General features: G+C 39.6%; 2 protein-coding genes across 3 annotated transcripts in view; both read left to right on the top strand.

Annotated features, from left to right (window-relative positions):
• Positions 1–3,123, top strand: part of camsap2b (calmodulin regulated spectrin-associated protein family, member 2b) — a 44,153-nt gene extending 41,030 nt beyond the window's left edge. For both annotated transcript variants that reach the window (XM_042497345.1, XM_042497346.1), the window contains 2 exons: positions 619–737; positions 1,165–3,123. In XM_042497345.1, the coding sequence (XP_042353279.1) occupies positions 619–737; positions 1,165–1,464 (419 nt within the window). In that variant the 3' untranslated portion in view covers positions 1,465–3,123. The remainder of the gene's footprint in view (positions 1–618; positions 738–1,164) is intronic.
• Positions 3,124–4,713: 1,590 nt separating this feature from the next.
• The window catches only part of wdr47a (WD repeat domain 47a), an 18,141-nt gene continuing 5,072 nt past the window's right edge, over positions 4,714–17,782 (top strand). Inside the window, exons 1-9 of the mRNA XM_042497521.1 lie at positions 4,714–4,911; positions 7,025–7,194; positions 8,014–8,097; positions 8,249–8,333; positions 10,879–11,010; positions 11,182–11,358; positions 12,268–12,779; positions 12,883–13,000; positions 16,266–16,447. Of these exons, the coding sequence (XP_042353455.1) occupies positions 7,037–7,194; positions 8,014–8,097; positions 8,249–8,333; positions 10,879–11,010; positions 11,182–11,358; positions 12,268–12,779; positions 12,883–13,000; positions 16,266–16,447 (1,448 nt within the window). The 5' untranslated portion in view covers positions 4,714–4,911; positions 7,025–7,036. The remainder of the gene's footprint in view (positions 4,912–7,024; positions 7,195–8,013; positions 8,098–8,248; positions 8,334–10,878; positions 11,011–11,181; positions 11,359–12,267; positions 12,780–12,882; positions 13,001–16,265; positions 16,448–17,782) is intronic.

Raw genomic sequence — 17,782 nt, forward strand, 5'->3', positions numbered from 1 at the left:
TATAGCACTTAGAATTACCATGACCTTAATGACTGAAAACCTTCACCAACAATGCAAAACCAAATATGTATGCAATGTTTTACAAAGCATCACTTAATGTATATATATAAGCAAACCATTAGTAATAAATAAAAAATCTCATCTTTTTTGTTGAAATAAGGTCTGTTAAGACCATTTATTGTAATTTTTACTATCAGGTGATTTCTGCTTTCTGATTCTCTGTCTACTGGCATGGATAATAAAGCATAAAGTATTTTAATAACAATGACGAATTTATGAGTGCATTTATGGTAGAAACTCACTGCTACAATATTAGTAATTTTGTGTATGGAACATAAATGGATTTTGAACTGCTTGCAGCAGTGGGCAAATCCATACAAATAGTCTTTTTTTTTTTATAATTCAAAAAGTTCAAAAAAGGATCGAATGCAGGAATCGTTTGACTTGAGAAGTTTCAGATACTATCTAGTATTGGGTTATTTTGGTCAATACCTTAAAGGTATCTAGTATGGATACTCAGCTCTACTGTTTACACAGTTTTTCAACATTTACGCAGCTACTGTGACATGACGTGACATTTCATGTTTGCTGTCTCATGCTTGTGCTTCCTTCTCACAGGACCCAAACTATACAAGGAGCCTAGTGCCAAGTCCAACAAGCACATCATCCAGAACGCGCTGGCTCACTGCTGCCTGGCTGGCAAGGTCAACGAAGGGCAGAAGAACAAGATACTTGATGTATGATTTACAATTTTGTGTCTCTTTTTCTGTATTTAAGGTCCAGTGGTGAAAGATTTAGCAAGATTTAGTGGGCTCTAGCGGTGAGGATTGCAGATTACAGTGAGCTGAAACTTCTGCACAGTTTACACAATTAGAAACAGTTAGAATTCCTTCAGCACTCAAATTATCCACAGAGGTCTCTAACTTCTCAGAATAAACAGCCCAGATGGTTGAAACCAGTTCAAACACTGAATAAAGCAGTTTCACATCTAAAAATTGTCGCAGGGGGGGCTGCTAAATACAGTGGTTCAAGTGATTGCACGCTAAAGAAAACATATTTATGATATTATATTCCATTTCTGCCAATACAACCCCCTAAATCTTACACACTGGACCTTTAAATATTCTGCACAAAACAATGACTTTTCTTTGTCGTTTTCTACAGGAAATGGAGAAATCTGAAGCTAATAACTTCCTGGTGTTGTTCCGTGACGGCGGATGCCAGTTCAGGTCTGTGTACGCCTACTGCCCCGAGACAGAGGAGATCACCAAACTGGCCGGCATCGGGCCAAGAAGCATCACGACCAAGATGATTGAGGGCCTGTACAAGTACAACTCGGACAGGAAGCAATTCAGCCAGATCCCAGCCAAAACCATGTCTGCCAGCGTGGACGCCATCACCATCGCCAGCCATCTGTGGCAAACCAAGAAGCAGGGGACGCCCAAAAAACTGCACACTAAGTAGCACCAGATGGCCCGGGCAAGATTTGCATCTCTGGAACAAACACAGGAGAATTTGTGGATTTTACTATTTCATTAAATGGACACATGGTCCCACTGTAATAAATCACAACTGGAATGTAGAACACAAACGGGCCTCACAGGCGTTGTTGTTACAGAGTTGACTGTTGTGCTCTGGACAACTTAAAAGGGGCACAAGTGTGTACTTGTCAGCATGTGTATCAATGTTCTCATGTGCCAAAAAAAGAGAAGAAAAGGCGGACCAATGCCTTACCTAGTTGAACCACTGAAGCACTGAATGTCACACCTCAGAGAGGTAGTTTGGTTTCTATAAGTTGATCATGCGTGGCCTTATGCTTGTTTTGTGTCATATGGATGCACCGTGAGTGTCGGTGTCATTTGTCAGCGCCTTTTGAAAATGTCCGTTGTGATACAGGAGAGGTTGTGTGTACTCATAGGTCTGGGATCAGATAACATCGCCTGCAAGTTGTTATAAAGGTGGTGTGACTGATCTGTGATCAGGTAGAGGCAGCATTTTTGATGACCGTTCTGCTGCTACACAGGCATGTTTTTTTTTTTTTTGTTGTTTTTTTTAACATGTGACTGAAAAACAGTTCAAATTTGTGTATGTGTGTGTATAGTGAAGTGCCATGACGAGTGAGGAAAATACCTCAGTTGGTGATTGCAATTACTTTCCAAAAGTGTGAGAGCATATGGAGTACCATGAGACAATTCTGGATAGCACCTGCAATATAATTTATTTCATTTTGATAATGCTTTGAAGATATTTTAAAAGGCGTCTCAGATTTTATCCAGAGAAACATAATATAGTGTGCGTATATAAGTTTAATTCGTTTGTATATGATGGCAGATCCATTCGAAAACAAACAAGTCCGCTTGCAGTAGCTTTGGAGTAGCTTTTATAATTTATCACGTGTGTGTATCAGTACGTATGTCGTTGTTTGGGGCCTTTAATTGTGCTACAAATGCAAAAATTGTCACCACTGATAAGATGATCATCAGTAGTAGAATAGACGGAAATCCACCCTGTGTCAACTGTCTGTGCAATCTAAGAGTAATTTCAATAATCACCATTGACCATGTTGCGGTTGGAACTAACAAATACTCAAGATGCCACTTTCACGTGGATATTGTCTTCACGTTTAGATCCTGATTACCCCCCTGAAGTAGTTCACACTTGTAAATAAATAAATTAATTCACCTATGATAGCACTTCAAGACCCTGTCCACTGTCGTTAGGTCATTCAGGACTGTCATGCTTGTTACTTTACTTTTACATTATTGTTACTTCTTTTTTTTTTTTTAAATCACGTTCTTTCAGTATGTGTTGACACTGTACAGATATATTTTTGGCATATAGAAGTATTTTTTGTAATGACATTGACCTGTCGGAGGTGTGAACTAATGAAGCAGTTGTTGAAGGAAATGTGTTGAAAGCAAAGGCAAAGTCTTAATGAGGCTTTATTGTGGTATTGTATGAAATCCATTAAGTATACTGAAAAAAATCACAGTATTTTTTTCCAACTCTGAATTCATTTTCTTTCCAATTTACTAAATATGCTGAACTGTTACTTGGATTTTTTGTTTGTTTTTTGTTTTTTTATTACTTTGAGCTTTATTAAAATGCCAGCTATCAACAGTATTCATGGTGTCTCATTTCATATCACGTCTCGATTGATACAAGTATAATGATGATAATATCCTCAGTTTAGCCGATATTAATGTTGTTCAACACGCTTTCTGTCATCATATCACTCTACCACTTTGCAAAGACTGAAGGAAAATACAAGTCTACACCTGCAAGCAGTGATTCCAGGGTTCAAGCCAACACAGACTGCTGGAAGTTGAAAGCTTCAACAGATTAAGACCTTTGACAGTTTGAGACACCTGCTTTAAAGATAACTGTCAGGTATTATGATGATCAGACAGAAACTCATTCATTCGCAACCACATCTGTGCCAGGCAATGCTCTTTTTCAGCAACGCCATCACCCTACTTTGGTCAATTTTGAAAACCTTTTTTGAATACAGTTTAACAGCTTAATTAAAAACATTCACATATTCAAGTTTGTTGATATTTGGACAAACTGTCATTGATTTATGATCAAACTAGGTCATTGGCCAGGCCAATGCAAATGTTTACAACTGATGGTGCCCCCTATTGAGCGGTTTTAAAAAAGTTTATCACATGTGATTCAACATTATTATTTAACATATCCTGCGAGTTTTGTGAAGATTGGTCAATCTATTTATCTATTTCTGATTTACATTTTGATTTTTACATTTTGGCCACGCCTATATGTTTATATTCATAGCAACCCCTAGTGTTCATTTTGAATGAAACTTTCAGGGTTTAATAAGATTATTTTCTGGGACATTTTCTCTAAATGTATAGGACAGTTGATGAGAGACAGGAAAGCTGGGAAAGAGAGGGGGGATGACATGCAGCAAAAGGCCACATCCCAGACTCGAATTTATGGAGACACATCCTGCCAGTTTTGTGATAACTGGCTCAATAGGTAAGGAGATGGAACTCTTTCAATGGCACTGAGTCTATTTATTTGTTGAGCCACACCTTTTTCAAAAAAAAAAAAAAAAAAAAAATAGATAACAAGTTTTATGCAACTTTTTATAAACTTGGTCCAACAGTGATCAATAAAATCCAATGAGATTTTGTAGTGGAGTAGATAGAGTAGCAGAAAATACTCAAATTAAGTGCATTTTCATGATTAAAAGATTTTTTAAATTGTTTTTATGTGTACAAAACAATGTAACTGATAGAAAGTAGCACAATCAATAGCAGAACAAATTTTAAAAAGAGAGCTAAGGTGCAAAATATATCTAAAATAAAGTACAAAATGGCAATTATGTGTGCCATTTTTGGGATATTCTTGGGAAAACCATCCATACAGATCAAAACTCAAATGAGGGATTTTCAATCAATCAATAAATCAATCAATTTTATTTATAATGCCCATTATCACAAAACACATTTTACCGCAGAGGGCTTTTACAGCAGACGACATCCGTCTGCCCTTAGACCCCCAAAAAGCCCTGTTTTCAGTCCTAATATTCACCCTACTGTAAACACCTTCCAAAACCGGTGTACCACGTTGTATCCCTGCTGCGAATGTAAACCTCAGTGGGTGCGTAGGGCTGGATGTAGGCGGTGCTCCTGCAGGCAGCCGGCAGCAGCAGCAGCAGCAGCAGCAGCAGGGCTGGGCGGCAGCAGCAGCAGCAGCAGACCGCAGCGGAGCGGCAGAGAGAGATTCAGCAGGGAGGAGACACAGTCACACAAGGAGGAGGAGATAGCCGGGCAGGACAAACACCACTGACAATACCGAGCGGCACTCGTCGTGACAGCGTCTGTCAGCAGCGAGGAATCACCCGTGGGGACACTGTTTTTTCACCTCATGTATTTATAGAAACAGGTGAGCATGAAACGCAGCAGATCCGTGTTGTTTGGGGGTAGCTGTCACCCCGCCCGCCCTGCTAACTAGCAGATGATGCCTCCCTCCTATCGGCCTGGCTAGCTAGTCAGTCCCCCCCCTCTCTCTCACCGGGGAAATTAGCCCGCTTTATATGAGCTCTGACGGTAACTAGTTATTTGTTTATGTTCGCTGTAATCCGGTCGTTAAATTCACAAGCTACGAAAAGCTAACAAGTAGCCTAAGCTCCTTACTGTGTTTGACTTGAGGCTTAGAGCCAGTGTTATTAGCTAACCATCTCTCATGTTAGCTTAGCAGGACTGCTGCAGTGTCTGCCTGTGATTACTTGATGGCAAAAAAGCTTTCTCGCAAGTTCTGTAGCTGCTGATGTGTTATTGTTGATAGATGGATGAACACAAATGCATTAGAAGCTACTTACTGTCATGACAATATGTACGTGATTATTTTCTCCTCTGTAAACAGTACATGTGGAGCAATGCGCATCCTGTCAAGCTAAGTTAGATACTGTCTTCATCCAACAACCTCTGTGTTTTAGCCTTTGTAACACCTCTTTATCAAGGTTTAAGGCTAAATGTGAATACATTATCACCTGTAAAAGCTAAAATGATCAGTGGTATGATGCTGGATAGTGGTTAAATTCGTTAAATGAAATGCTGAAAGCACAGTCTCTGTTCATCTGGATAACACCAACAGTGGATTTGACTGGGTGTTGCCCAAAGATAAATTTAACATACAAACAAGAGATTGTTGCAAATCATAACAAACTGCACAGGTTACAAAAAGAAAAAACTGCAGAGTTGAAGTCGTGAGAGTTGTTATGGGGCTTCATACATTGTAAGTTTCATGCATGAACTTTTTGTTTTGTTATTTGATTAGACTGGACAAAGGTAAATATTAGGGTTGACTGATATTGGTTCTTCAGTGCAGATACCAATACCAGTTATTAGTAGTTAATGAGATTGATGACAGATATGCATTTACAATAAAAATGAAAATCTTTGTCAATATTTATGCAATATTTGCGGGCAAACTTTAAGATGTGTAAAACAAAAATTTAAGAACTGTTTTTTTTGTTAATTTAGACAGTTTCGCATGTGTGTAGTAGGGAGTTACCATATAGTTTTCTTGATATCATAATATGTGACAAGATATCCTCTTAGATTTTGAATATTGTAATATTTTAAGTGTTGTTGTTTTTCCTAGTGTTTAGGTCATTATTACAGTAGAGTGATATGATTTTCTGAACTTACCAGACTATTCTAGCGGTCTTTTTTTATACCTTTACCCACTAAGTCATTGTATCCACATTACTAAAATTCTCATAATGTAAATATTTTGTGAAAGCACCAGTGGTCAGCCCTACAATATTATTTCAATATCGATATAGAGGTATTTGGCCCAAAATATTGTGAAATATATACTTTTGTAGTGCGGCCTGGGCACGGTGGTTCAGTGGTTAGCACTGTTACCTCACAGCAAGACGGTTCCAGTTTTGACCCCAGCGGCCCTTCAGCCGAGGCCCCTCTGAGTGGAGTTTGCATGTTCTCCCCGTGTCAGCGTGGGTTTTCTCTGGGTTCTGTGTCTTCCTCCCACAGTCCAAACGCATGCAGGTCAGGTTAATTGCCTATGGGTGTGAATGTGAGCGTGAATGGTTGTCTGTCTCTATGTGTTTCTATGTGTCTCCCTGTGATGGTCTGGCGAACCGTCCAGGGCGTACTCCGCCTCTGGGAGAGGCTCCAACCCCCCGCTACCACTAACAGGATGAGTGGTTTAAGATAATGAATGAATTAATGTATAATGATATTTGATTCCTGCATACCACCCACTGCCTTCGTTTGTTGTTTTATTTTTATTTTTAAGATTATTTTTTGGGGCTTTTTTGCCTTTACTCGATAGGACAGCTTAAGAGTGAAAAGGGGAGAGAGAGAGGGGGGGCGATATACAGCAAAGGGCCAAGGCTGGAATCGAACCCGTGACTGTTGCAGTGAGGACACAACCTCTGTATATGAGAGGCCTGCTCCATCCACTGATCCACCAGACACCCCTAGTGTGCAGTTCTATTAACATTTAGCTTCTTTGCCCTTGTCATTGGCAGCCCGTCGTCACCATGACAGCGGAGGAAACCATAAATGTGAAGGAGGTGGAGATCATCAAGGCGATCTTGGACTTTCTCAACTCCAGGAAGCTGCACATCAGCATGCTGGCCCTGGAGAAGGAGAGTGGCGTCATCAATGGGCTCTACTCGGACGACATGCTCTTCCTCAGGTAGATGAACTCAGGTTGCAGCTCCAGAAAGCTGGCTACTATGAGGCAGAAACAACAGGAGACCGTTTCAGTCATAATAAGTTTAGTGTTTCTGATAGTGTCCTCTACATTGAGCATAATGTAACACTGCACCGCTGCTGGAGATGTGAGTGCTCCCTTGAAAGTCTGCCAACCGTGTGTGGTCTGTAATTCTACTTGACCTAAGTTTTAAATACATTTTGGTATTTCACCTTGTGTGAAGTGTCCGTTGATAGCTTGTCTCACCTTGTCATGGTACAGCTTTATATAATATCACAGCTCTTCAGCTGATAAAAAATAATCTACAAATTTGGATTCCATATGTTATTTGTGTATTAAATGAGCAACATGTAGGATTCACAGGATTTAGTGGTATCTAGCAGTGAGGACGTTCAAGAGGTTTTTACCTGGAGTTGAACTAGTCGAATGCAGAACTGTCTTTCTCTCCTAAACAAACAGAGCAGCAAACAAACCTGCAAAGAAAAAATTTAAAGGGCAGTTTCACATAACAAAAAAAATGGACTGTTAACTATGGTGGGCGACGTGGAGAAGCGTACAGCCCCATGCTAGAGCAAGTGTTTAGTTTGTCTGCTCTGGGCTGCTGTAGAAATATGGCAGTGCAATCTCTGTAGATGACATTCTCCCTATGCAGAGATAAACACCTTACCTTAACAAAAACACAATTCTTATTGATTATACTCAAATGAAAACATAATTATTATATTGTATTCATTTTATGCCAGTGTATCCCCCTAAATCCTACACATCGGACCTTGACGGACCAACTTGTTTCTGTTTCAGGCAACTGGTGCTTGATGGCCAGTGGGATGAGGTCCTGCAGTTCATTCAGCCTTTGGAGTGCATGGATAAGTTTGACAGAAAAAGGTGAGTTCAGTGTATCACTGTCAGTATGTTCAGGTTCATGTATCCGTTGTTGATGTTGGAGTAGCCCAGAGCAGCAAAGTTAGACGCAAACAGCACCAACACTTGCTTCTTTCTGTGTCATGATTTCTAACATCAGCTGACTTATGTGCAGGTTTCGCTACATCATCCTCAAGCAGAAGTTTCTGGAGGCTCTGTGTGTGAATAACGCCATGTCTGCAGAAGATGAGCCACAGCATGTGAGTCACTAAACGTGGTATATGTCTGATTATCGGTATGTTTATAAAGTGCTCTCAGCCTCCCAAATGATGAGCAGAGCCTTGAATTCTCATCACATTGAATAGATTTTGTAACAGCGCAGCTTTGTTTTCCCACTGACTGTCACTGGTTGTCATGGCAGTAAGCAAGGCATCTCAATCTCAAAGACAAGAAGAGAAACAGACAGTGTTGTTCAATAAATGCACTGTACACTGCAAGTCATTCTGAATAAGTCTCGCAATCTTTGAAAGCGAGGAGAAGGCAGGCTGCGTGTGTGTGAGCTCAGCACTGGCTACATTTGCATGTAAGGAGTGACGTGACTATTGGCTTCTCTGTGGTCAAGGACTTATCCGGATTAAGCTGTTTATGTGCAGCTCTGATACTACTTCATCGGCTGTCCATGTCAGAATAAACCGTTATTATATTTCTGTTCACCTGTGATGTTCTACCCACAGAAGATTTGGTCAAAGGGCTAAAAAAAATGTAGCCATCTGCTGTCACCTTTCCTTTTTTCTGAACTGTAGATTGCATTTGTCACAGCAGAAAAAAACGATGACCCAGTAACAACAATAACAGTAAGCCGTGGATGCTGTTATTATTTTTCTCAACATGAAAATGTAGTCATGTTTCAAGGCGTGTATGAAAATGTTCAGAAATCCAGAATGATCTAAAGTAAAATAAAACAGTAAATGTTTTAATCACACTGTAATCAGTTAATTATGGGAATAAGCAGGTTACATTTTATTGTAATCACAGTGTTTATTTTTTTTGGGTTGTATTTCATTAATAACATGTCAATCCTAATCTTGTTTCTATATAACACATGCACGTAAATGTTGCCACTAAAAGAGGAAGATGTGGAACCAGAGGGCATAAAAACAATGACTGAAGAATTAAATACACCTGAGGAGTTGTCAGCAGTTTTACCCAAACATGATAGAACATTTTCTTTGTATAATTTCTTCATGAACTGTAGAAATGTCACCACAACAAATGCATAATGAAATATTGACATTGATGCTGGGGGCCATCTTGTTATCAGCTCTGCAGAGGCTTGACAACTCTGAATCAAATCTAGATGTTTGTCAGTGCTAATTGGTAAAAACTAGGGATGCACTGACTTATTGGCCAAACTTTAGTATATATGAATATTTGCCTTGTTGACTGCCATCTGCCTATCGACAAATACAATGATGTACACCAATGGCGGTGAACGATATGTACCTAGTGTTGCATATTTTTTTCATTGGCTGAATGTCATTTTCTCATTAATATTGTTGTTTAATCATTAATATTCAAAGAGGAGGCCGTATAGGAAGGCTAATTTTTGTTTTGTAACATGTTCAGCCCCATGTTCCAGCCTGCTGCAGCCTGTGTGTGTTGCATATCAGAAACACAAAAACATTTTATTCTGTATGAAAAACATAAGAGGTGAAATATATACCTATCCATGTTTGTATTTTTTAGTACATTTATTTTTCAGTATTTTATTGCTTTTATTTTTTACATTAAATCTGTGTTTTACAAAGGTTTTTGTTTGGCTGTGTTAGTACTGAAAAAAATCAGTACTGTCTGTCCTATCCTAAAAAGGTTTTTGAAGCAGTAATGTGTGGAAAAAAAATCTTTTATGTGAAAGACTATATTTAAGGTTGTTTCATCAGTTTGTTTGATTGAAATTGTGGTCATTCTTCCCTGGCACAAAAGAGGGAAAAAAATAACAAAACAAAGTCAACAACAAAAAAACATTGTTATTGGAAAGTTTTTATTTTAACTATCGGTATCAGCCCAGAATTTTCTCTAAAATGTCTTTGTTTCCCTGGCACAAAAGAGGGAAAAAAATAACAAAACAAAGTCAACAACAAAAAAACATTGTTATTGGAAAGTTTTTATTTTAACTATCGGTATCAGCCCAGAATTTTCTCGATAAATTTCACAATGTATAACAAGGAATACACCCCTTGTAATAAATTATCAAACAAATCAATAAATGTGACACTTTCTCAAGCACACATGCAAGGACATATATTCAGACCTCTTTCTATTCATGCTCTAGCTGCGGGCCTGTGAGCGGAGCTTTGAATGCAGCTGGTGACACTGTGCCAGAGCTATCGTGTCCTATTAAATGGATTAGCTCAGACTACTTCGGACATCTGTGGACATCAGTGCATTAGTGTGCCGATGGGTGTGCATTGGTTATTGTGATATGGCATTGATTGCGTGTTGGCAATGACTTTACAGAGTGGATCAGGACACAATTTTAGGAATAAGACCAAAGTGTCCTCTGTCCTTTTTTTCTGGATCATTTTGTGCACATTATCCTGGAAGCTGCCCTTTTGTTTTTCAGTCTCGTGATATTTAAAAGTCATCTGTGCCTCTGGTGTGCTGCCGCAGACAAAGCTCTCTCTTTAAAAGTAGCTTGTTTTTCTATCTCTGCTGTTTAGGGAGAAACTTCTACTCGTTCATCGGCGACAATCTATTATATTTTATCTTATATATATATTTTATATTATATTTCATCTTTTTTAGTTGGAGTTCACCATGCAGGAAGCAGTCAAGTGTCTCCACGCCCTGGAGGAATTCTGTCCCTCTAAAGACGACTACAGCAAACTGTGTCTGCTCCTCACGCTGCCTCGCCTCACAAACCATGCTGAGTTCAAGGTAATATTAGTGAAAGTGGATCAAAACAGAAATATGTTTTTGTTTTGTTTTTTTGCAATTTTCTGCAATGGGAAGCATCTTTTTTTTTATCCCTTGTGCGCTTTTTACGTTAAATTGATTTCACTCACAAACAATACTTTGTTTATCTATTTTTCTGCCTGTATCCTGCAGGATTGGAACCCGAGCACGGCAAGAGTGCAGTGTTTTGAGGAGGCATGCACCATGGTAGCAGAGTTCATCCCTGCAGACAGGAAACTGAGTGAGGCTGGATTCAAGGCCAGCAAGGATCGACTCTTCCAACTGCTCCTTAAAGGAGTCCTCTATGAGTGCTGTGTGGAGTTCTGCCAGGTGTGAACCACTAAAACCATACATAAATACTGCGGCCTGAACCAGTTTACAGATGGGTTTGTGTAATGTTTGCATGCAGTTTAAGGGAAAGTTATCCCAAAAATCAAAAACACATATTTTTCCTATTAACTGTAGGGATATTTATCATCAAGAATGTTTTAGTTTGAGTTGCCAAGTGTTGGAGATACACGCTTCCTTCTGTGCAGTAATGGTTGCTGAGCGGACTTCAGTAGAAAGAGAATAGTTCCTACATGAAACTGCTCACAACAAGGAGCAACAACAGAGCCTCATCTCCGCTGTACCTTTCAGCATACAGAATCAACTGCACAAACAATTGCAAGTCCATATCAACAAATTCAGTTTGACAACATTAACGCTAGGTAAGACACAAAATAAAATAATAAGATAAAGCACAAGGAAAAACCAAAAAATAACAAAAAGCAGCAATAATTCATCATTTTAAATAAAGGACTGGAAAGTTACAAAAAAGTAAAGTATATATAACAGTATATAGTAAGTATTACAAGACTGAAGTGTCAATGATTAGACTAAAAACGGTTGACTTATAGCATAAAACTTCTGAAAACCCTCCTTTAGATTAGCGAATTCTCTCCAAAGTCAGATTGCTCAGCCTGTGGATTATCTTGAGTAACCAGGTCATGATTTCTGGACTGTGCTGTTGAATTTTTCACATTTTTTTGTGGCACGTTGAGCACCACAAATAGAGTGCCCTAAATCCATTATATTGGAGAAAAGGCGGCCATCTCTACGGCCAATATCTCCTCAGCAGCTCAAACCAAAACAATCTAGATGAGTAAATACCCCCCAAGGTAAGAGGAAAAATGTGTTTTTGATTTTGGGTGAACTGCCCCTTTCAACATGCGGCCTGTTGCATTTATTTGTGTGCAGAGCAAGGCGACAGGTGAAGAGATCACAGAGAGCGAGGTTCTCCTGGGTGTTGACTTGCTCTGTGGTAACGGCTGCGACGACCTGGACCTGTCTCTGCTCTCCTGGATGCAGAACCTCTCCCACACCGTCTTCTCCTGCGCCTTCGAACAGAAACAACTCAACATCCACGTCGACCGCTTGGTGAAGCCCGCAAAGACCGGTTATGCTGACCTTCTCACCCCGCTCATCAGCAAACTGTCTCCGTACCCCTCTTCCCCACTGCGCCGCCCGCAGTCCGCTGATACCTACATGTCGCGCTCCTTGAACCCGGCCTTGGATGGATTGTCTTACGGGCTGTCTGGTCAAGATAAGAGAGCGAGTGGCGGGGAAGTAGCGCCGGGTAAAGGGGTCTCTCCCATGTCCCACTCGTTTGCCAACTTCCACTACCCCGGAGCTGGAGGGCAGAGCCTGAGCAGGAGTCTCATGATGGAGAGCTCCGACTGCCACAGCATATTTGAGGAATCCCCTGAAACGTAAGAAAGAGCGGATCATTTTTGTTTCGTTTTAATATTGAGGTTTAATACTTTGCCTGATGTCTCTGATAATCTGTCGCCCTGATGTGTTTTCTCTGTAAAGGTCGAGGACAGAGACACCTGTGGATAAGATGATGAGTTCAGGTGGCGCTCAGAGCTTGCGTCCTGCGTCAGCTCCAGGCGAGGACGCGCCATCAGATGGCTCTGCTGACAGGAACGAGGTAAATATCATAGACCTGTTTAGCTCGTTAGACCTGTTGTATGTTTATTTTTGATCAAGCACTTTATTTTATCACATTCCTGCATTGTTTTCTTTCCTTGATGGGTGTTGCCTGCACTGAAGGTCTATATATAGGCCTGTTCTGATTAATTGTTTTCCCAGAGTGTCTGAGTCATCCTTCTCCTGCAAGTCTGCATCACAGTCTAGTCTGTCAAGGCTGACATGGCTGCTTAGAGTCACAGGCTTAGTTCAATCTAGCTCTGAGCTCCTCTGCACAGATGTGACCTGTTTTTAAAGGAAGTTGGCCTTGTTTTAGTTTGTTTATTGTGTATTTTTTTATCATTCTCACCACATCATGTACACCATAAACCCTTGTGCATGTCGGAAAGGGGCTTCTGTATGTCTACGCACAGACACATTGTCGATAATACATTAATTTAAAGAAAATTAGGCTGAAGAAACCTTTTCAAAAACAAGGGGAGGTTAGTTATTGTACTGTAGTTTGGCCCACTGATTCATCGCAATTTGTTATACTTCTCTTGAGTTATATCTGAAATCTGAACGTGCAGACATGATGCACATATTTTTTCATTCAGTGTTCATTCAGATTCAGTGGGGCTTAAACACTGTCTGAGGATATCATCATCTCTGATGTCAGGGCTTTAAATACTTTTCTCTTTATACATGTACTGGTGGATGTAACTTTGAAAATGACATTCACAACAAATATTTTTATTTACACCCAAATAGTGTCCTTTTGCAAAACAAATCCAGTTTCAACCACAGCAACATTTTTTGAAAAATGAAGACTGAGAAAATCATCAATATGTTACAGAGTAAATTCTTCAAAACTTTACAGTAAAATAATATAAAATTTATAAAATTATTGGACAGTTTTTTTTCGTAGTCAGGGTTATTCCTGAACAAGGTCACATTAGAAATTTCAGTAAACCTTTGAAGGGAAAACATTCATTCATTTACTGTCATTTAATTTGTGATCATTTGAAAAATGATGATATTTTGTTACAATATTATTTAAGTTGACTTTCCATGAACAGTCAGGACTTCTTCAACAAGATTTCTTAATATGTTATGTGTTTTAAATTATTGCTGTAATGCTATCTTTTTTTGGTCATTTTTGGCCTCTCTAAGTAAAAATACTGTAACTGCAAGAATTGATGGTCAGTCTGTAGGCTGACAGTGTCCTCTCTTTTTGCACTGTACCATTATACATTTATTTTTCACTAGGTGGGAAAATGGGCATGTGGCATGAGAGTGTGTGAAAAGTATTTGTTGCAAAAGTCTCACGATCAATGCGTGACAAATGGCAACCCTGCACAACATATTTTATGTACCAAGTTTCGTGCATTGTTGCATATAGAGCCGAGAATTACGAGCAGAACTAATGTTCATATGGACATGGTATTTTGAGCCTTGGTTATCCATTGTGAACAAAAGTCCATAAATGCGCTTATCAATCAGAAAACAAAAAGAGCCTTGTCTTAGAATCAGCATGTTTTCTTTATCATCGAAGTAGTAAAATAACAACAGAGACCAAATGATAAGATATATAATCTGTTAGATTTAGAATAACTTGCTGCATACATTTCTTTATTAATGTTGAAGGGGTGTTTCTTCTGGTCCTTTGTTTTCAGTATCCAGTCAGTCACAATGGAGACAGAGGGGGCAGGAACCCAAATAGAGTTAGTTCTAGGTCAATAGAGACACGTGGCTCAAGCACCCAGGAGTTTAAACACAAAAATGAGTCATTCCTGCCCTCGTGTTGCTTATAAACACAGACTTAACACAGTATCCATCTCTGTCTGTCTCGTGCTTTCTATTCTGGGCCCCTGTGCGCAGCCCTGTGTGAAGTTAGTGCTTTGTACTGCCTTCCTCGTCACCCTAGAGACACACAGAGGCCAAAAACAGAAGCAGACTTTGGGGCCTCTGTGATCTCACTGTCGCACTCCTCCCACCTTTTCTTTCTTGTTCTCCTCTCTGCCCTCCATCCCATTTCAGGAGTGGGCACACGGCCAGTATCACTTCCCTCCCCAAACATACAGTAGATCCGTTTCCATCAGATTGTCTGTACAGGAAGCTGAGGACAGAGAGGGGAAGTGACTTGTCCTCAGCTATCAGTCTCACTCTCCTCCCTCCTCTAATACCTGAACTGACAGAAGAGCACAGTGGAGCAGCCGAGTTCATCTGATCACAGTGCTGCCTTTGACTTCTGTTATTATGACTTGGCAGTGACCTTCCTCAGATGTTAAATGCTTCACTGTGTCGTATGTTGTATGAATACTATGCTTTGTGTGAGCCAAATTGTCTCCAAATAATGTTCAGTTCATATGCTCATGCCTGTGTTCATATTTTCTGTTGAAGCTGTGTACCTGTGCCTTCTCCAGACTGACTCAAAGGAATACTTCACCAAAAAATGATCATTTGTAGATCATAGTGGGCGAGGAATCCAAAAAAACTCATTTGTTATTATTATTCTTTTTTACAAATTAAGGAAAAAGTGGTTGAAGTTTATCAACAGCAGAGCTAAATCAAAATGTCTGTTTACAAAATCCCACACAAGTCTGCAGAGAAATCCAGGTCTCACTTATTCAGTTCAATTATTATGCTCAGTACTTCCCAAATACATGCATTTTTACCAAAATCTTACTATTTGAAACATACAAACACATAAATGTTTGATATATTTGTGTTTTGAAGCACACTTCATACCCAAAAATTCACAAGAGAAGTTGAAACTTGCAAATACTTGCATTGCGTCAGTAAGACAGTGTATCTCTTAATAGCATCAACTCTCTGTACTGCCCTTCTAATTTTCCAGTTTTTCAGGCTTATGTTGGAGCTGAATATAATTTGTTGCTATTTAAAATATGAATGAGGAGAGTGATATAAAGTTTCCTTTTCAGTAGTGATAAAACTGCAAAAAATACAAAAAAACAACCTGAGCTTCAGATGGACTTTATTCACACTAATAAGCTACAAAAATTAAAAAATTCAGCACGGATTAATTAGTCAATGAACATGTGTGTGTGGTATGTGCACATACTGCAAATAGCAGCTGATCATTTTGTGGGTGAAGTATCCCTTTAATCTGCCCTCTAGAATGAGTTGCCCAACAAAAGGTTAACTTCATAAATGGCATTAAACGGGCAGTAGGACTAACAGATCAATACAAGGGAAAAGTTAAAGGAACTTTTCCGAGCATATAACGTTGTTTTTTCTTTAATGGCATCCTGTTCATCCCTCAGCTTCGCGACTCAACAGAGAAGTATGAGGAGTACTATCGGCAGCGTCTTCGTGTGCAGCAGCACCTGGAGCAGAAGCAGCAGCAGAGGCAGATGTACCAGCAGATGCTGTTGGAAGGAGGGGTCCAGCAGCAGCCTCCACCCAGCGACATGCAGCACAGCCTCACAGAGAAGTTCCTCAACAGGTACAGACACAGTGAGAGATGCCTAAAATGTTCCTCTGTCAGATAGGTAGTGTACATCTGGGACATACACACCTCTGTCATAAGTCAAATGGCTAAGTTCAGTCTGTCGGTGCAGCTTGCCTGAATCCAGCTTTTTAATTAGTGTATGGCTTTCATTGTTCTCATACAGTAGACGAGCAGCTGTCAGACACGGAGAAGTAGACATGTTAAGGCCCTGATAATGATGAACCCCATGTGGCTTTTCCTAGTTTGACATACACACCTCCCCCAAACCCGCCTCCATCCACACTGCACCATCTGTGGTGATTAGCTGCATCACATCACATGGGACCATGTCCTCATGTGTACCAGTGAGACACAATATTAGACCCAGACTCCTCTCAATAACAGCAATTAATTTAAACATGAACCTATGCAACTTAAAAATGCTCCCAAAACACCATGAGATAATATTAAGCTTTATGTTTATGACAGAAATTACGTTTGAAATGCGTGTTTTTGTCAGCAGGACAAAGGCCCTTTGATTTGTCCCCTGGGAGATCCTCTGCATTATTCACAAGGGTAGCTGTGCATAATGACATCATTACATCAGTTTTCTTTTGTCCTCAGCTCTTTGGAGTGTAAGGCACACTCAAAATCAAAAACACAGTTTAATCTTATCTGTAGTTCTATTTAGCAAATTATTGTTTTAGTGTGAGTTGCACAGTGATATCAGCTATAGAGATGTCTGCCTTCTCTCCAGTATAATGAAACGCAATGGCACTCGCTTTGTGGTGCTCAAAGTGCCAAAATAAACAAACGTTTTGAGTGCCCTCTAACTCATCTGGTAGAGCAAGACACCCCATGTACAAAAGGCTTTGTCCTTGCTGCAGCGGCTGTGAATTTGGTATCAGCCTGTGTCCCTTTGCTGCATGTCGTACCCTCTCTACCACTTTCACTCTTCAAGCTGTCCTGTCAAATAAAGGGAAAACCTTCCAAAAATAATCTTTAAAAAAAAACATCTGAAAAACTCAACAGCAATATCTCTTTCCAGAATTCATGACCTGGTTACTCAAGATAATCCACAGACCTTGTTGTGAGCCGTTTCATGTAGGAACTATTTCCTTTCTATCAAGGCCATTAAATTTTATGTGTTTTATTATAAGATACATTTAACAAGACTGTAGCATCACAATGACAACTTTTATTTTCTTTAGTATTAGACAACAGAATGACTGTAGTAAACANATTAAATTTTATGTGTTTTATTATAAGATACATTTAACAAGACTGTAGCATCACAATGACAACTTTTATTTTCTTTAGTATTAGACAACAGAATGACTGTAGTAAACA

Source organism: Plectropomus leopardus, chromosome 12 (genome assembly GCF_008729295.1).
Source record: "Plectropomus leopardus isolate mb chromosome 12, YSFRI_Pleo_2.0, whole genome shotgun sequence".
In the NCBI taxonomy this organism is placed as follows: Eukaryota; Metazoa; Chordata; class Actinopteri; order Perciformes; family Serranidae; genus Plectropomus; species Plectropomus leopardus.